Source organism: Microplitis mediator, chromosome 2 (genome assembly GCF_029852145.1).
Source record: "Microplitis mediator isolate UGA2020A chromosome 2, iyMicMedi2.1, whole genome shotgun sequence".
Lineage (NCBI taxonomy): Eukaryota > Metazoa > Arthropoda > Insecta > Hymenoptera > Braconidae > Microplitis > Microplitis mediator.
The window spans coordinates 5,946,240-5,968,270 of NC_079970.1; the positions used below are offsets into that span (position 1 = coordinate 5,946,240).

Below are 22,031 nucleotides of genomic sequence, written 5' to 3' on the forward strand. Positions count from 1 at the left end.
AACTAAAATTATGGGACTTAAAAAAATTCGTGCAATTCAAAATCGAACTTGTAAAATTTTTAAATTGTGGGTCTTATTCAATAATGATAATAAATAATTATAAAAATAATAATAGTAATTGATAGTTATAGTGATAGCAGCATTACGCTGTCTAATAATTTAGTAATTTAGCTATGATGTAGTTAGCCGATGGATGTAGGTATATAGCGATGAATTGGATGTACGTGTCTATATTGCTGGGATGGATGCAGGCAATTGTTAAACGCATTAAATCAAACACGTTGCCCACGCAGCATAAGCTAGTTTGAATGTATTGCTAAACGTACACTTTAACCCCACTGGGCAGCTATCTCATCCGCTCGACAGCGAGGCATTAGCGTCTGCCGATTATCCCTCAATTTGGCTCATCTCAAAAAATGTTCGCTACACACTTGGGCCATAAATCGACGGATTAACCTCCGAGTTAAACATTATCAATTACCTACTCTCTCTCATTCTATCTCCAGTATGGATATTACATCTACGGTTCACTTGCCGGTAAGCTCAATAAAATGAACAAGAGTAGCGAGACTGGATGAAACCAACAAACATGGAATATATGCATCAACTCAGTAACTTTAAGTTAAGCTGGGTTGTTGCTGCGGCTATTACTGGTAAATGCTCGCGGGGTTAGCCGCAGCATTAAGAATAGTATAATACATATACGCGGAGTAGAGGGTCACGGATCCCAATGAGTCTGCCGAGCGACCTGTCAGTTGGTATCTTCATGATCACTCGACGTCATTACATGTCGAAGATCACAGACCTTAGCCTTCCGCTGACCAAGTCCCGGTCCCGGTCCCAGTCCCGAGAAAAGTTAACAAGCATAAAATATAAATATATGGGGAACAAGTGCAAGAGAGAGAAAAAAAGAGCCGGGGATAGTTTTTAATAAAAAAGAAAAAAAAACCAATAACAACAGAGTTCAGTGTGTAGTCAGTTAATTAAGCGGTTGATGGCTGGTGGCCGGGTCTCGTGGGCTCTCAAGTACAAGGAAATTGCTTTAATATCGTTATCTCTTCATGTGTCTCTTACTCGTTAAAAGAAAGTATGGACTCGGTGCTCGGTATGAAAGCTATTATTTGTTTACAACTAAAATGTCAAATAAATTCAAAACTTTATTAACATACATGCGTCTACAAAAGTTAATCTTTCATGTCAATTATCCTTTTTTCTCCAACTACAATAATTAATCTTAGCGGTTGTATATTTATGGGCATTCAGACATTTCACATTGAGACGTGTGTCAATAAATAGTAACTGTTGACCTCGGAGCCAAAATCATGACCCAGTTAGTAGCAGAGAGAAAAAAAGTAAGGCGTAGTCCTTGATTTGATGGATTAGAGACAAGAACGTGTGATTACTGAGAACAGTGTTATTGCGAATCGGGAAATCTAGAGCATCCGGAAAGCCTTTATCATATTGCACAGAATATTATTTACTTACATGAACATGTCATGTACTTAGGACGAGTAAACACGACAAGGACGTTAATGCGTGCGTATCATCGGCATTAATCGATCGATCTATCGTCCGACCGATCCATCTCTCAGACGTATCGAGAGTAAATCGGTATTCCGCGTTTTTTGCCAGAAACTAAAACATGATACACAGCCTTGTCTACTTAACATTATGTATGAAAACATTTATGTATTTACCGCACATGTATTGGGCGCCAGTTTGAGATAAAAATTAAATGCAGCCAATTTTTTTTCTTCTTTCATTAAATTATTTATTTATTTATTTATTTATTGTTTTAATTAATTTGTTACAGTGTCACCGGCATTACCACTAGTGGACATAGTGAGGGAACGCGAACAGGAACGAGACCGGAAGAGGGAACCGAGAGACGCGAGCAGAAATAAAGAACGTGAGCGAGAACACCGGGAACGAGATCGAGAGCACCGCGAGAGGCAACGGGACCGCGTCAGGGAGAGAGAAGTATCAGTCTGTGGTATTGAACCACCTGATCCTGTTTTCGTATCCTCCTCAGCGGCCCTCCTCGCTCTACAAAGGATAAAAGAGGCCTCACTGTAAGTACACAATCCTGTTTTATTTCGTGTCGATTCGTCTTGTTTTTTTTCATCGGCTCTTTCGGTTCCCAAAAATCCTTGCGGCTCTTCTGAGAGCTCAGGGTGTGTTCATGTCCACCTGAGACTCTATAAAGTACTTTGTACACAAGATAACTAACAAAAGTAAAATTAAAAAAAAAAAAACAATTAAATATTTATTTAGCATTTAACTCGTGAAAGTTTTAGCTCGTGAATATATTTTTTGTTTCGAGAAGAGAAATTTCGATTGACCTCTTTCGAGCAGGAAGCTGATAAATTAGCGCGAAATTATTGCATTAGACGGCATAATACGATAAAAGTTTGAATTATTATTTTGTAAATAATAAATATAAATATTTATTCAAGTTATTTAGTTATTTATAATTGCGATGGGTTTAATTTATTAATGCATCACTTATGATATTTTGATTATTTCGTAGCTCGTAAATAAATAGTCAAGATAGATAGATAGATATATAATATGATAACTTGTGCGGACAGTCGCCCGCATATTCATACCACAGACACCCTCCCGCGGTGAATTCCCGTACATCCGTACTCTTACTCGAGTGCATACTTTACGAGAAAATCTAAGCCCGTGTACAGCCTATAGAGTCTACAGTTTATTAAATCACAATTTAAACTATTTTTATTTTATTTTTAAATATTTATATAAATTACAAACATTTTATTAATATATTGGTAAATATCTCTCTTATAATCGTCCGCAACTCCCAGCAGATAAACTTCAAAGTACCGCTAGAAAATATATTTATTTTTTATATATCCACTATTTCCATTACTGTATGTTTATAACGAATTATCCATAACACAAATTTTTTATAATAAAATCTTATTTCCAATTAGCAATTATTTTGATTTTTATTTTACTGCACAAAACATTAAATCAGAAATCGATATTAATTAAAAAGATACTTTTATACCGGCTATTAAAACGTCAACTGATAATAAAAATGTTGTGATTATTGTAAAAATATCTGATATTGCTGCTGTTGATGTTGTTGTTGTTGTTGTTGTTGTTGTTGTTGTACGTAAATTATGGGAAAATAATTCGTGTTTTCGAAGGACGAGTTATACTCATAGATTGACCAACGTATGCCTTTGAACGTAACCAACATACGAGTCGTTATTAAGAGTTACCAACTATATACACGTATATATTTATATATAGACTACTCAATACGCTAAGGGATTTCATCACGACGTGCGTCCAATCGAGTCGCACGCGGCCGTCCAGTAGAATCGACGTGTAGTATAACCCGATCGATTCCGCTGGGAGTCATTTCACGGTGGGAAACGGCTCTCGATCTCGATATACCATATTCCTGACTCTTACTCTTAGGTTCCTTATTCCTTCGTTTCATATATTCACACGCATACACGCATGAGTAATACTCGTACCGTAAAGAAATTTAAACACATGAGTATACATCCGTTTAAACTTATACATGAATTGAAGCAAATGGATTCATATTAAAAACTTTATATACCACACAAAAAATAACTGTTACTGCAATAACAATAGGTCCTGTAGCACGAGTTTGTTGCTGCAAGAAAGTTCTTACAGGACTTGCCTTATTACAGCTTCAAGATCAGTCCTGTTACAGCCACAGGTTTATTCCTCTTGTAGTCATATTTAGTAAATATACACTTTACTATATGTATATATATAGTAAAATCATATTTTTTAATGGCGTTGATTCTCAACTCTAGTAATTGACATTATTATACTTATTACGAATTCAAAACTATTCCTGTGACTGCAACAGGAATAAATCTGTGACTACAACAGGACTGATCTTTTAAATACTACAGGGCAAGTCCTGCAACTATAACAGAACTAAGTCCTGTAGCTGCTACACGATAATGTCTTGTTGCAGCAACCCAAGTCAAAAAACAAATTCAGATTTAAGTCTCAAAGTTCTCAATGAAGTTTTTGAGGATCAATTTAAAATTTTAAGATTGACGACAGTATAGAAAGTTATCCTAGTTTAGCCCTCAAAGTAGTAGTTGCGACCCATTTTACCACTTTGAAGACTAAACTGGAATAACATAATCTAGATAAGAGCCTCAAAATACTCAGAACATACAGGAATAATTTAATCTGCATTTGAACCTCAAAAGTCTCATTCGACGTATTCTCTCCCTTCCCTTTCCTATCTAAAATTTCTCAAAGTCCGAAGTATAACTTTTCATTTGTTGAGGATTTTGAGGTCTTAGTTACAATTAAAAATCGATAAATTATTCGCATTTAAACCTCATAGTTCTCATTGAGGATTTTGAGTACTAAAGTAGAGTTACTTTCTGGGCAGTAAATAAAATATCAAAGGAATTGAGACTTTTGAGGACTAAAATAAAATTTGTTTTTTGACTCGGGAACAGTTTTTTTTCCGTGTACTTGGATCTAGTTTACAACTTTTCCATCTCTAATAACTTCTGATAAAATATTAATTTGAATGAAATAATTAAGGATATTAAATAAAATATCAACTTCCGTGAAGCGAAGAGAACCTGTAAGCCCTTATATCAATTACCGAGATCACCCACAGTTGTTTCGCTTAACAGAGTCTGTATATATATATATATATATATTTTTTTTTAAATTATTTCTTGTTCTTATTCTTATAGCCAGTAAAAAGTAAAAAGAGCCAAAGCGAGTAATATAAGGCAATGTTGAGAGGTGTTGAAGCAAGACGAGTTCGCGGGGGGTCTTAAAAACTGATAAAATGAAACTGACCACGTGCTATTTTAAACGAAACTCATCCTGGTTTAGGTCGGGCATTGGAAAATGGAATTATGCATAATGCAAAGAGGGGAGGGTACATAAATATGGATATGGATATGGGTATAAATGTAATAGTGATGGACGAAGAACGGGATTGTTGTAATACAGAGATAGGTATATATCCCGGTGTATATGCGGTCACGAACGCAATTTCTATATTCGATTACTTTGAATTGTTGGTGTACGGTGAGAATAACGATCGATAGATATGTATTATTAAGAGTTTATTGATGTATGTCCGAGTAGACAATCGGTAGGCTGCCGTCGTGCCGAGAAAGGATATTACCAGCAAGTTTTTCCATCAGCCATCATATACTAACTTTAAAGAAATGAAGATGTTGCGAATTAATATATCTATATCTTAAATAAATCCCCAAGGTTATCGTTATATGATGCCGTCAAATTTCTTGCTATCTCTTATTCCTTCGGTTGCTCCCTTTTTCTATCGTCGCTCTTAATCTCTCTTGATCTCTTACTCACTCGTCATAATTCTCAATATTATCCAAGACATAAAAATATATAAAAAATTATTACATTAGCTACTCTCGAGGCTCATCGCCAAAACAGGCACGATCGCGGATAAAAAACCTTAACAGCCAGCTTTATGTTTCCATCATCGATCTTGATCATTCATTGTCATCCACTTCTTGTTGCTTTATAACCTTGTACCGTTGTACTCGGCATTTATGTGTGTAAGGTTATTATGACCATACATTATTGTAAGCTCATATATATATAAATATCTATATATAAATAATATTATTTATTTCATTTCTTAGTGTATTCCACAAGCGACCAGCGCTCACGCCTGGGATCGGCCTCAGCGGCCGAGGAAACAGCGGACACGGAGTCGGTGGACACGGTGGTAGTCTCAATAACGTCGATAGTGATTGCGGGGATGCCCTCAAGCGACGTAAAGTCCATCGATGCGACGTCGCGGGATGCGACAAAGTCTACACCAAGAGTTCCCACCTTAAGGCACACAAGCGAACGCACACCGGTAAGTTTAAATAATTAAATTCATAAATTTTTTTCAAAACTCCTGTTAACATTTCTGTTGATGTTGATGGACGTCGACGTTATGTTCAACATTGACGCTACTTTATCCTAAAAAGGAATTAATTACGCGGACAATAGGCTCGCGCTCACGGATGATTTCACGGCCTCGTGGCCTCGGTTTCCTCCTGTCCATTACATGTCTACATATATAATATAGCAAACATATATAATATATATCTGAGGAAATATGCTTTTTGTAACGCGAGACGTCGCCACTGCTGCCATAATTTTATGTTAATACAGCTTTTAAACAATTATACTTTAATTACATTATGTTATTATTCCAGCTCCCAGGTTGTTTTACTTGTTATCTTTATGATTATGATAATAAGCCGGATTATTGTTTAATAACTAAAAAAAACGTTTAGACAGTGTGGCGCTTCACGATCCTCATAAATAACCGCGAGCTTTTTGCGCCCCTTTGTGCGGGATTATATTAATACAATCCAAGTGTTATTATTTTCTTCGACTTCTCGAGGGAAAAAAAAAAAAGAAAAAAAACGTATATTGTAAGCGGGTGAGCTCTATAAGGGAGAGCAGGCGCGTGGAAAATAGTTTAGTCTTTAAGCGCCGTGGAGAGAACCGCGTAATTGGATTAATCGTACCGACACACTCGTTAATCAACCGGCGTGTCAGCGAGTGAAGACGTCAGAGGTGCGAATAAAACTATTTCTAGTAATTAAAATCCTGAGGAATATAATTTATTATTTTACTTCCTGTATTATAATGTCATTGCAGTGGGGAAATATTTTACTTATTTTATTCAATTGTACTGTTACGCATATACCGTTTTTATACTTTTCCAACTAAAACACATTATTCAATTACATGAAAAAAAATTTAATTATTTAATTAACTCCTGAATAATAAAATCAGTCATTTAATTGAGTGAATAAAAATAGCGCACACGGAAAAATGGGGCTGAAAAATTTATAATAAAAAAAAACCAATTACACAAATTACAATATATCATTTAAATAAATATTGTCGACATTAATGTCGTAAAATAAAATTACACTTGAAAAATCGGGAGTGAATTCAAAGTGGCTACGGATTTTATTTGAATTTAAATTCACGCGGAGTTTTGGAGTTTTAGAAAAAATCACTTCGCATACGGAGTAAATATACCCGAGTCGTCATTTAGAGCCTATTTTGAACCTTCTAAAGTCGGATCTATTTCGGACTTGGAGGCTCAAAATAGAGTCTGTTTCCTAGTTAAATTAGGTCCGATTTTGGTCCTGAAGTGCTACAAATTTACGTTTTCAGCACTTTAGGGTTCAATATTATAGGATCTGATGAAAATTAAAATTAGGTCCTATTTTGAACCTCTGAGCCCTATTTTATTGTAATAATTATAATATTCATATTATTAATATCATTAGCATTATTAATATTATGATAAATAATAATCTATGTTACTCTGGATTTTATTTTCATTCACAATGGTTACAATAATTTCAATCAAAATTATCAAAATATATAGCAAATGCTGTTAATAGTTCAATTTTTTATAATAAATTAATAATAATAATAATAACAATAATAATTAATTTCATATAAATTTCGTTGCATGGCATAAAAATAATGCTTACAAGTAATTTTTTAAAATCTTTAATTTTTTTATATCATCATAAATAATTAAATTATAATGAATCGAAATTTATTACGGGACTAATATTGTCGGACTTGAAGGTTCAAAATCGGATCTCTCAGTGAATGTTCGGATCTCTGGGTTCAAAGTCGGAGCGAAAGGACTACAGGGCTCTCAATCGGATCTATTTCGGGTTAGAGCGGCCTATGTAGGCTCTAAATTTCGACTCGGGTAGAAAGTTTTTTTTTCAGATGAGTGATTTCGGAGTGATCTAGATTTTATTTAAATTCGCATTCACTCCGATTCAGAGTTTCAATATCAAAATAAACTTCCTTTCGAAGTGGGGTTACTCCAAGGGGTTTAAATAAGTACTCAGTCATCTACTGCGCACTCACTCCCGATTTAATCCGGGTTCACTCCGTAAATTTTGTACAGTACAATACCACAAAAATAATTTATCCCTTTCGGATTTAGTAAGAAAAATTTAATGGGTAATCATTCACTCAAGAGATTTTTTTTTTTTTTCATGCAAAGATAGTAAATAAAATATTTTTATTGATACGGAAGTAATTTAACCAATAGGTAAAATAAAATAAAGGATTTATTGATTGTCTATAACTATAGTTGTTTCTTATTGCGAGGGAGGAAAACATGGGTTACCTCTGGTCTGTTGGTCTCTGGACTCTGGGATAGGAAACGATAGTTAGCCAGCCAGTAATATACTGTTAGAGGTCGGTTATACTCAGACAGTGTGTACACGTTCGACACACTGGACACTATATTGTATCGTAGTTTTAAAATGTAGAGAGTGCAACAGCAAAGTGGCTATAGTGTATTTGTGTTGCTATAGGGGGCTTAAGTTACGAGGATCCGCGAATCGATAAAACATCATTACCCACACTGGGAGCGTTTTAAGCGACACCCATGGGATCCATTAGTCGAGGAGATAGCACCTATTATCTTAAACTACGCAGCGTGTCTAACACTCTCACAGCTTAAATATCTATTTTAAATCGGTCTTAATTATTTTATACAACGTATACTTTAACACTCTTACTCTTACTTTATTACGTGTGTTAACACACGTTTTATATTCTCCGTATGTCCGTCTAGTATACACGACACCCATTCATTCGAGTCATTTTTTATCCCTCTCAGCAGCTATTATTGATATTTTACCGGGAATATTTAATTTTTCGCGCTGATAAATTTATAATAGGGAAATATAGCACAGCATATATTTATATATTTATTTATTATACATTAAAAAATAATATAAATAGCAAATATGAAAGGTAGCGTGACGGTTGATAGACAGGAGGAAGGGATTTTACATATGAATTAACCTGAATTATCTTTCCAACTGCCGCCGTGGGACGCGACCAGACGGGATGTACTCTGACATGAACAATGCACCCCCGCGTAAACCCTCGGGCCACAGGCTATGCAACATAACGTACACATTCCTTGTGAGGTCAACGGTTTCCCGTGCGGCTGACCTCAGATGGTCTATCGTCTTGGAGATGAGATGATCTCACGCGTACGCTCTGGGACTCATCGAGAGACCTCATATCAGGATTTCATTTTATTTTATTTGTTATTTGCATGTTATGTCAAATGTTATTGAGGTAATAGGGGACTAAGTTTATGTAAAGAGGTAAGCAAGGTCAGTTGTTGGTCAACTGTAATTGCAGATCTCAAAAATTTAAATGGATGTGAATTTTTCTGTAGAGAAAACTGCGCACGAGGGATTGCTTGAGTGAATAATTAATTTTTTTATTTATATCTAACAACCCGGGTCAAAAATAAAACTTGTTTACCAAGTCGAAATTTGGAGCCGTTCTTCACAAGACAAACTCGACTTTTTTTACGGAGATATGAAATATATTAAGTTTTTGCCTTGGTTTAGACTTAACTAGCTTACTTAGTAACAATTTAAGACGGAAAAGTTGAAATCAAGTCGAAATTGACTTGCTTTAGACTTATTCGACTTAAATTATAAGGCGAAAAAGTCAAAACTAAGGTGAAATAATTTTTATATATTAAGGCGAAAGTAAGACGAATAAATAACTTTTTTTCGATTTGATTCAGCAAGTCAAAAGTAAGGTGAATGACTATCGTGCTCGAAGTAAAGACGAATAAGTCGAAACTAAGATCAAAAAACACGAATGAGTTAAAATAAGTTGAAACTAAGATGAAAAAAGTTCAAAAAGTTGAAAAAAATTTAATTCAAGTCGAAAAAGTCGTGATCTTATCGAAAAATCGTCGGCAAATCGATAATTTCAAAAGGAAATAATTTGAAACGAGCCTGAATCAAGTTTTATTTTTGACCCGGGAAACTTTTCAACATTTTTTAATAATTTTTTATAACAAAAAAAACTATTTTTTTTACTTTTTATATTCTCCGTTTTACCCTGGCTTTGTATCGCTTTGAATTTACGTATACATAAATCCTATAAAATCGTAAGAATGAAAAAAAAAATAGAATTTTTTTTTATCACATTACTGAGATATCGCGTGGTGTCCGGTCTCCCCTACATACAATGAAATACTTTAACAAATCCTGGGCGTGTCGCATCGTCATATTTATCTTGAGCACCGAGCTGAGAAAGCTCTATAATAAAGTTCTACTTAAGACGTTAATTAAAGCCATTGAACGAGAGGCTACATCTCATCGCTGATGCACCGAGCAGTTAAATGACGACCGACTCATAAACGCCCCGGGATAAATATCTGCAAATGTATATGTAACTACGTCCTCGTAAACTTTATTCGAATATATTATGCCCACTCGATTAACGTGATTCTCATTCTCCAAACCACCTGATTCACTTCTTCATATCACTTTATTTTATTTTTCGTTTCTCTTACTCCCCAGGGTTTTTAAATTTCTCAAACCTCTCATGTCATCTTTCTTTTCGTTATTACAACCAAATTAATTTAACAAGCTCTCGAATCATTTTGCGATAATTGATAAATAAATCACAGATATTAATTTTTTATCCAATTATTATCTCAAAAATATAAAATCAAAAGTCAATTTATTGTTTAGTATTAAATTAACACGAATTATTTATTGACCCACTACAAAGTATTACCAGAATTTACGAGTATCTTTAATACTTCCCAAACATTACATGCATCATCGCTTTATTGAGTCCAATTACACAAAAGTATTCAACAGTCATACCAAGAAATATATTATGCTCCAATTTAATCAGACATTTAACTTTTTTAATATATTTTCATTTGTTTCGCTCAAGATTTATTCAAGTGAACAGACTTTAAACCATTTCCCCTCTCAATTGTACACTTAATATACTCATACTTTATATATACATACATATATACGAGACCAGGGCACAACAGAGCGAATCTATCATCATTTTATAACTTTTTTCCGGGGCATTTCCGAAGACTGTTACTTGGCAAAAAATGGTCGTAGAACAGAGTAACAGCCTTTTGAAGATCACCTAAAATTAAATTTCGTGATTCAGTTAAATTTCATTGACTAGAAAAAATTAATCAGTTGCGTTAAAAAATCGGATTTGAAATTTTGATGATTATGCAAAAGACTGATAATTTTAAAAAATTTTAATTTGATGGTAAGAAAAGTTGTGTTCAGATCGGTTTAAAGAGCTCGACATTGAAATGATAATAACTAGAAAACAATGCGGAATTTTAAAAAACTTTACTGATAATAATTTGTAGAGAATAAAATTGCCAACAAAAAAGATCCTGTAACATTTTGTGATAAGTCTGATAGTTTCACCGGAAAAGTAAAAAGATCTCCAACTTTACTTCGAGCTCTAATAACTTTTGAATAGATGGATTTATCAAAAAATGATAAGAGTCCTTTTTTGTAAATCGTTCAATTTCCTACACAAATATGTATTATTCTATTCGATCTATTGATTTGTTAACGAGTTCAAAATATTCAAAGTTAAAAAAAAATTTCCCGTGTTATTTAAATGGGAAATCGATTTTTTCAATGAGCTAGGTCTGTAATCGACATAGAATTTTTTTTCTTGCGCGAAAATTTTTTTTTTTGTGTTGAACTATAATTTTTTTCCCCATGTGCCTAAAAAAAATGTTGCACCGAAATGACGCACCCTAAAAGTATATATTTTTTGATTAAATTAATTGTCAAATAAGCTCGAAAAAATTGAGACTTTTAAAGCCTTGAAAAAATTTACTTTAACATAAGTCGAATTACTGCATAGTTAAAAAAATTTTGATCAAATTGATTTCGTGATATCAAGCATTATTTCGTTCAGAAAATTATTCACACTGCATCGTCAAATTCATATATATTTTTATAAGCTGAATATTCGAGAAAAAAAAATTCTAGGTCATTTTCAAAAGGCTGTTACTTATTGAAAAATTGTCGTAAAATAAAGCAGCCTTTTGAAGTTGACCAAAAAATTTAGGATTTTTAAATACCTTTTAATTTTTGTGACCAGTGCATATAAATAAATATGAACTTGATGATGCAGAGTGAATAATTTCCTCAACGAAAAGCTTGATAAACGAATTCAATAGAAGAACATTAAATATATAAATGTATAATAGACATAATAGTATAGACTAATGAGTGGATTGGAGCTGGAGCAATAGCGGCGTTAATATATGGCGCAATAAGCTTACGGTTGGTCGGTTCTTTTAAAATAAATATGAAAATGCATTAATAACGGCGATATTAATGCTCCGTTACCATGTGCCAGCAATAATATCTGACTATCCCATAGACCTAAGTCCATAAGTATGAGTGGGTATGGGTATGGGTATGGCTAGATACATAGGAAAAGATATATATATATATATATATATATATTTGTTGGTATATATGCATCCCGAGTCTTAGCCCCGAGCTCGTAAATGGACTAATTACTCAGAATTACGCAACTCTTGGCTGTTGATTTCTTATGGTCGTCATTAGTTTGCGATTACCGGACGGACGTCTTGCGCAATACAATGTCGAGCAATCGCTACTACAAACCCAATCCTCTGCGACCTATGATGATCGATTTCTATCAGTTTATATATATATATAGTTGGGCAGCTATTTAGAATTTAATTTCCTGATATGTTTATATCTGGCTCATTTATATATTTTTTAAATTCTCATTTACCCTCAAGTTACCTTTCAATAATTCTATTAGAAGGTTTTATAATTAAATATTGCGAGTTCTGATATAATTACCAGTGATTTGTATATTCAATATTTAAATACTCTAAAGGTCATACTGTGGGATAATAAGTAGTTACACCTGTTTTATTTATTGGATTGTAAATAAATGTAACTACAATTTTTAAATCATTGTTATGAGTTTTGATAAATTATATATAAAAAAAAAATTTAATAATTTATTTGTATAGTTTTGAGCGTGAAATGTCAAGACTGAAGTTATAAATTTAAATTACACAACACAGCCATTCAAAAAATTTATTACAATAATTGCACACCTCGAACGCGAAGCGGAGGTAGTGCTCTATTGTCACCAAATCAATTTTTTTAATGCTAACAGTTGTGAAAACAAATATAAAATATTTATATAAGAAATAAAAATGATAGAAAATGTATGAAAATGAAAAGGAAGATTTTGGTTTTGTGAATAAATTGAGCAAGTAATAAAACCATGGACGATCGCGGGTAAAACCAGTCAAACACAATTAGCAATGAAGAATAAACTCCGGTGAAACTCAAGTATAATCAGTTTGAATAGGTTAGATGGGTAAATAGTAAAAGAGGAAGAATAGTGAGATGAAGAAAGAGGAAGAATGAATGAGGCTGAATTAATCTAAGCTCGATCCTCGGTGATCAAACACGGGAACTCTTCACTATAGATGAGGCACTTGTCCGCTCATACTCAGTACTCAGTACTCAGGTTTTATCCGTCTTGATCCAAAGATCCCATTATATCCTTCACCTCGTCAAGTCCCGAGCAGTCTTTTAGCTGGGTAATAGGATCAGGTAGACGACCCAACGATTGCCAACTTAAATACTTAGTCTTCTTACTTACTCTTAAAACTTACAAGTTTGATTGCATCTGAGGATTCTACTGACCACTTTACTTGGCGAATCACGATTTTAAAGACAAACAAAAGGTTTCAGTGTATAGATATATCTATATATAAAGTAAAAAAAGTATTGATGGGTTGTGATCAGTAAAAATTACGACAGACTGTCAATGAGTTTTAGGATTGATATACTTCTGTACACTCAGACTGAAGTCTCAGCTCTGAGGAATTGATACCAACGACATTGACGACCTTATGTCCGATCACACACACGGCAATCTCACAAATGCCGATCTCTGATCCAACTACTCTCTGACGAGCCAATAATTGGGTGTGAAAAGACTTTGAGACAACCAACTCCGTTTTCTTGGTCGATCGTATCGCTGGGGACCTCGTGACTTGTTTTATCCTCAGGCTTCTTCATGATCGTGAGATCGATCGAATTTATTTCATTTTTTATTTAATAAATTTATATTTATTGCACGAAAATACTTAACGAAGATATCGTTTTTCTTTAATACAATTAGAGTTATTACTTATTAGTCATTACTTTTTACGATTACTGTCTAATTCTATTACATCAGAAATGTAATTACAATGTTATGCAAATATAAATGAAAATTTAAAAATTTTTATGTTTGATAAAATACAAACATAAAATTTAATCGTCAATAAATTGACGTAATTAATACTAATCATAAATTAATGCTTTCTCTTGCAATAATAATTTATAATAAATATTTGTACTAAAAATTATAATCCACTTATAAATTAGTAGGCAAGTAATTTAAAATAAAATTTATTTTTCCGGACCCGAAAAAAATCTAAATTTTTTAAGAAATTTATTTCTATATTTTTTCCGAGATTTGTTATAATTTTTTTTGTACAAATTTATATCCCGGGTATTGAATAAAAGGTCTGATCATATCCCTGAGATTAGCGGTGTAGGTGTTAAAATTTTCGGTGTTAAATTTCGACACCAAAAACGGTGTTGGAAAAATTTCCTGGTGGTCAATTTCAACACCAAAAGCGGTATTAAAAAAATTTCCCGGTGTTAAAATATTTTTCGGTGAAAATGTTTTACTTTGTGAATATTTTTACTTACTCGATCACTATACTGTAAAAAATTTGATGGACCCGGTGTAAAAATTTTAGAGTGAAAATTACACCGAATTCCGGGTGAAAACTATTTAATGTATAAATAATATTAATATACTTATTAATTAAGGGTTAAAATTAAGTAACTAAAAATATTCAATGGTCAACTGTTGATCATCCAACAAAAACACACCGAGTAACACGGAACGGTGTAAAAAAAGTAGACTACACCGTGTTAATATTACGGATGGAAAATTTACACCGAGAGAATTTTTACACCGATGTTTCACACGATATGAACGTGTAAAGTCCTCCGGGTCCATTTTTACACCTAAATCTTTTACAGTGTACAATTAAACAGCATTTTAATTAATTAATTAAATTATTATTGATTGACATGCTGGGCGTAAAATTGTGTAATTTTTTAATAAATTCCGTGTAACATAAATAATTATTTAAATAAGACCTTAACAAAATTGAAAATTCCTCCAGATAATATTCTTAAATTTTTATATTTTTTATATGTAATAAATTTTTTTTTTAATTTCTATACGTGGAATTTTTTTCACACCGATTTAACACCGCCAAATTACTCCGCCTACACTTGTATTATTTCATTTTAACACCGCGTGGTATTAAATTGAGTCCATTTTGAACACCGATTTTTTTACATTAGAGGTTAAAAAATTATAAAAAATTAATGACAGTGTCATGTTAATAATTATTTTTTTAAATGATTTTTTCAGGAGAAAAACCATATCAATGTACGTGGGAAGGATGTACGTGGAAATTTGCCCGCTCGGACGAGCTGACGCGGCACTATCGCAAGCACACGGGACAAAAACCATTCAAGTGCCATCTTTGTCAGCGGTCGTTCTCACGGAGCGATCACCTGTCACTGCACATGAAGAGGCACTGACAAATATGAGAGCCTAAATATATGGAATCTTGAATAATAAATAAATAAAATCCTAGACCAAGTTGACGATTTAACTACACATACATTCGGGACCTGAGACAACCCTTTCCCTCGAGGTGCGCGCTATTTCGCGCGGGACTGCGGGCCAATAACGTAACACGTTTTTTTTTTCATTAGTTATTATTATAATTATTATTATTTTTACGATTAATAAGTAAAAAAAATTATAAAATCAAGCAAAAACGTCTTTGTTAAATAAATAGCGAAAATATATAATGCCCGCGCAGACTTGAATGATTTAAATTCGGGCGCGAATTAGTTTGAATTTTAAAAAATGTTATTATTAATTCGGTTATTTTATTACAAATGAACGTTTTTTTATTAAGGCCAGCTCAACTAGTCTAGAGCAATGTTGATTTACTATCATAATAATAAATGGAGCCAGTAAAAGTATAATAATAAGTTTATATAGTTAATTATAAAAGTAATTAAATAAATAAAATAAAAATGTTATTAAAGAGAAAATGACAACTCCTTTGATGGAGCTTGGGACTTAGCATGCTCAGTTAAATAAATACAATCGTGATTGTGAATAATTATTAAAATAAAAAAAAAAATTATTTAACTATCGGTAGTAATTAATAAAAATTTTTTAAAAAATTATAAAAGAAGAATTCCGCGTTTATATAAAACGGACAATCATAAATAAGTTTTTTTTTTTTTTAATATTTAAATAGTCAAGTATTAATTCCGGTCTATTTAATAATATAATTATATAATCTAAAAAAAATAGATAAATGAAATAAAAAAAAAACTAGTAATAATTCTAATAGGTAAATTGAAGCAATAATATTTAATTGAATATATAAATATATATAAAGTATAATATATAAATAAATTAAACTTGTACCTATTTGTCGTGAATTTATGTTGTGTGAAAGGTGCCAAAGTGCAGGCTGGCAGTTAAGGCTGTACAATAATATTAAAAAAAAAAAATTAATTTATAAAAATGCTTTATAGTGTCACCCCGGGTCAAAAAAATAATTTGATTTTGGCGTAATTTTAAAAATTGTAAAAAAAGCAAATCTAGCAAGACAAAATCAAGTCAAATTTCAGTTATTTTTTTTTTATAAATGGAAAATATTTTAAGATATGAAAACACATTTGTTTTTTACTTGTTTTTGACTGAGTTGTCTTACTTAGTACCGATTTACGCCAACTAAGTCAAATTGAAATCACGTTATCTTACTCTGTAAAATCGAATTAGTGAAAGTCACGTGACAATCACTATTTAGCATGAAGCTGAAACTACACGGAGAAAAGTGATGGCTCGAAACTTACCAATTTTTTTGTTATGCTGTCGACCAAATTTGAAACAAGAAGTGAAGCATCCAAAAAATTATTATACTCATACGAAAAATGATTATGCTGTATCACAATACTTACTACGCGCGAGAAACTTATCGATAAGTTTTTATACCAATTATTTTCATACCTTATAATAATTGTGATGCGGCATAGTAATTTTTTATAAGAACAATAATTTTTTGGATGCTTCACTTCCTGTTTCAGGTTTGGTCGTCAGCATAATAAAAATTAGTAGACTTTGAGCCAACATTTTTCTCTGTGTAGCGGCAGTAATAAGTAACGGCCAACAATTTTTGCCTGGTCGCTATTTATTACGGCCGCTAGCTTCAGCTTTATCTATTCGGCAGTGAAAAGTATACCACTATTTGAATTAGTGACATACTTTTCACTAGTAAACAGTGAATAGTCACTTTTTTTTACTATTTCTAATTTAAGAGAGTAGATTTGATTTAGTTGACTTTAATTAAAGTCAAATCCAAGTCAACGTGACTTTAATTTGCCTTAGTCGACTTGAATTTTTGAATCGAATCCAAGTCAAACTTTACTGAGTTGGATTAAATTTTTAAGTTAACCTTTTAACGGTAAGCCTAAAAATTTGCACGTTACAGGTAATGCCGGTCTTAAAGACCGCTAATAGAAGTACATTCGATTTTTTCACTTTTGAGAAGGGGATTTTATCAATTACACGAATAAAACTATATCCATGAAAAAGACATGATTTGATGATAATATAAATTTGATATATTTTGAAACTTCACATTAATTAACATTTTAACATAAACATATTCAAAGAGGTTTTATCGGTTTTAAATTTGATTAGCGGTCTACCAGACCGGAGTTATCGTTTAAAGGTTAAAGAATTCATATTAACGTTAACAAAAGTAGGTATAGCCAAAATGAAGTTAACTTGATCAAATGCAAGTCACAAAAATTATAGCAGCCACAATCGAGTTAATTAAGTCAAAATCAAGTTATTTTTTTGAATCGGGACTATTTAATAATTACCGTCCTACTAGAAATCGCTTTAAAAAAAAAAAGTAATTTAACAAAATTAAATCACTGCCGTAGACTATGATTATTATTTATAAAGCACTTTAACACGAGCAGATTTTATTAAAAATAATTTCAATAGCAATAATAAATTAAAATTAAAAATTAATTGGAGGTAATTAGTAATTAAAGTAACCAGACTTGGTATTGTTGAGTTAAATAATTGTTTAGCACAATGGTTTCGGAGAATAGTTGAATATTTTATTTAATAAAAAGTGAGGAACCGAAAACTTTCGCCATCATAATGACAATGCACAGAGTAATTATGCAACAAATATGTAGAGAGAGTAATTTTAATGGTTTTATAAATAATTTAATATTAACATTGAGATGCACAACGAGATGCCAGTATATGCTAGAGCCAGTTTAATAAAATATTTAACAAATATTATTATTTATAAATAAATAAATTAATTAATTAATTATTACGCCGTTACACTTGATTAGATAATAGTGCCTTTGATCGTTACGACGTATGTATAACGTCTGTGCGTTATTATCATTATTATTTTTATTATTATAGAATATTATTATTATTATTATTAATAATTATAATCATCTTGGTATTCTAATTATATAAGTCGCCTATAGTGCCTTGAATAATTATCATGGTTAATTTATTTAATGCTTGTTTACTTACTTCCGTTTCATTACTTGTAGCAGATACTATCACATAATTGTGAAATTATATTTTGGATCATTAATATAAGGATTTAATTTTTTAGAATTTGAATCTGCTCAATTTTTTTCGGATTTTAATTCCGTTTTTGCGGCACTTTTTAAATTTAATTGGCAGTTAAATTTAATTGACTCGACAAAATTAATCGGTTGCGTTAAAAAATCTGTTTTTTAAATTTTGCTGATTATACGAGACTGCTAATTTTTTTAAATTTCTAGTTAATGGTAAATTTTAAAATTATGCGAGACTTAAATTTTAAAAAATTTTCATTTAATGGTAAATTTTGAAGCATAGTAAAATTTATATTTTATTGTTAAATTAACTGTCAAATACGCGGGAAAAAATTGAAATTTCGAAATTAGAAAATTTTTTTAACATAAATCGGGTCACGCACAATTAAAAACAATTTTGAACAAATTTTCTAGTGTTATGTATCTAGAATTTATTCACAGAAAAAATGCTACAGAATTTCAATTTACTCATATATTATTTTAAATGTATGAGATTAGAGAATTCGCAATGATATAGAAATTTTTTTTTCTTCGTGAAACAAAATTCGAATCAATTATAGAAATAAAATTTAAAAAACCCTCGATTCCGTCCATTAGCATTCTACTTTAACCGAGGGAATTTTTTTAGCAAATACTTCTTATTTATTTTTTTTTCTTTGAATATGTTGTCATGTAAATGCTTGGATGCTGTTATACATTTGTATAGAGCATTACAAATAGAAAAACGATTAGGAATCGTGTAACGTCGGAGACAAAATAAATTAAGACTAATTTCTCATGCAGTCCCATTGAATATTCCTTAGAAGGTGATTCATGAATGGATATAGGAAGCAGTTTAAGAAATAACTCAGACGGTTTTCTTTGCAACCCCACCCTCTTAGATTTTCGCATTTCAAGTGCCTTGATAATAAAATTGTCTATTAATTCAAATTTTACGGTCAATTCAATAGTAATTTTAAATTTCAATAATTAATTTTGAAAAATCGGTTAAATTTCAATGATTAGTCGAACAAAAATTTTTGAAATTCAAAACTTTCTTTCCTTCAACGCTTCCTATTTGTTATTAATCACCTTTTTGCAAGTGACAAATAAAATTAATTTTCAAAAGCTAAGGATTTAATTTTTAAATTTGTATCTGTAGTCAAAAAAAAATAGCCAGTAGACAGTGCACTTTTTTTTACAATTAAATGTAAAAAAAAAAAAACTAAATAAATAATAATAATGTTATCAGTGGGCATGGTTAGAAAAATTACAGTTTAGTTACAAATAAAATTTAGATAAAAAATAATAAAAAAAAAAATATAGACCCTAAGCATTTAAATAAAAATATCACTGTACATAGTTTGTAAATTTATAAGATTTATATCAAGAACAAAAAGTTATAAAATGTATCCTTACAAGTTTAAATGAGAATATTCTTAGTCGCAACTATCACGTAATGCGTAAGAAATTTCTCTTTGATAACCAATGGGGGCCAGTAATTATCTCTCGGATCTCGCACGGATTTATATATATATATATATATAATTTATATATATATGTTTGCTGTGCGGCGCGCGATTTTAATTTTAAAAACGAGAGGAAAATTTATGCTCATTAAAAGTTTTTCATATTTATTCGACTTATTATTAAGTATTTATGACACATTTGTGTCTACGGAATTGTGATAAAAAATTTTATATATATTTTCTTTGTCACATTGACAATTATTTGCTTTGTAAATTAATTAGACCTCTCAATTGATTTGTTTGTTGTTAAATATTGATTTAAATATTGTTAAACTGTTGTTTTTTATCATCGGCGCGCTGCAATTTTTATTATAAGATTTAATATTTAATTAATACGCAATAATATATTTAGCTGTAGTCTTTATTTATAAGAAATTAGTAAAGAATAAATAAAAAAAAAATAAATAAAACGCTGTATAAAAAAGGCATTATATTAACTTTTTATACAAGACTAATAATTATAATTTTGTTGCTTATATTTTTTACGCGCGCCACGAGTTTAAGGGAAGGTTTATAATTATTATTAATTTTTTTTTTATTAATAATATATATAATATTATTAATAATTACTACTATTATATTTAAGTATATGTTTATTGTAAATTGTGGTTGTAACACATTTGTTATCGTGTAACGATTCGTTGTAATCATTCTGGTTAATTTATTTATTACAAATTATATTTAAAAAAAAAAAAACCTACATATTAATGGCATAAAATAATTATATAATTAAGTAAAAAAATGACGTATCCGTAAGCGGAATAAAAATGACGAAATAGTGAATAAAATATAAATACGCACTAATATATATATTTATATGAAAATACAAAAATAATATCCATATATATATACGTATGTGTTGACAGTGTCGTATAATTGATTAATTGATAAAAAAAAAAAAAAGTCTTGTATGAAAAATGTAAAATAAAAAATCTGACGACAGATTTTTTATTCAGTTATACAAGAAAAAGTAAAAATAAAATAAAAAACGCGTATATCAGTGTGTACATACGTCACATATATCATGTTGCACAACGACGCACCGGTAGCTGTTAATAATTTTATCAAGATGGTTACATATTTTTTAGATATTACTTATTATTATTTTTATCATCATTATTATTATTATTATTATTACTATTATTAATTATAATACTTATGTTACTATTACTATTATAATTATTATTAAATAATATTTTTTTTAATTATTATTATTATTATCATTACTATATTATTGCTATCATGATTACTATTATTACTGTATTTGGCAGGGTCATGAAATTAAAATTTTAAAAAAATCTAAAGTTGGTTTTATCTTGTTTATTACCCAGAAATTACTTCGCTTGCGAGTAGTTAGTGTACTCTTTTTAATGGATAGAGACAGAGCGAGTGAATGGAAAAGTTTAGTTTAATCTTCTAATACACTCTATTTACAACATCTATATATATGTCTATACATCTATACACACCAGGACACCAGTCGCTGTAGACGTCTACGTTGTCACGAATCCCTTCGTACTCTCATCTGTATCTTGTGGGTTTACTTGAGCTTACGTGAGGATTGAGGAAGTCGGGACAAGGTACTTTACAGTTTCATCGGGTCTAAGATGTCTTCACCGCAGTATAAAATCCAGCAAAAAAAATAACATAGATTTTTTCATTTCAGATTGGACGTTTCTCCTTCACCTTCTGTACTTGTTTTTTTTTTTTTTTTTTTTTTTTTTTTTTTTTTTATTACGTACTATTCTCATTACTTTTTACTTTGTAACAGTACACACTGTAATATATTTAGTAATACGTATATATGTATACATAATGGCGAAGTAAAGAG

General features: G+C 31.0%; 1 protein-coding gene across 2 annotated transcripts in view; it reads left to right on the plus strand.

Annotated features, from left to right (window-relative positions):
- The window catches only part of LOC130664264 (Krueppel-like factor 3), a 213,761-nt gene extending 192,705 nt beyond the window's left edge, over positions 1 to 21,056 (plus strand). For both annotated transcript variants that reach the window (XM_057464138.1, XM_057464140.1), the window contains 3 exons: positions 1,814 to 2,072; positions 5,676 to 5,896; positions 15,412 to 21,056. In XM_057464138.1, coding sequence (XP_057320121.1) covers positions 1,814 to 2,072; positions 5,676 to 5,896; positions 15,412 to 15,584 — 653 coding nt within the window. In that variant the 3' untranslated portion in view covers positions 15,585 to 21,056. The remainder of the gene's footprint in view (positions 1 to 1,813; positions 2,073 to 5,675; positions 5,897 to 15,411) is intronic.
- The last annotated feature ends 975 nt before the right edge of the window (positions 21,057 to 22,031 follow it).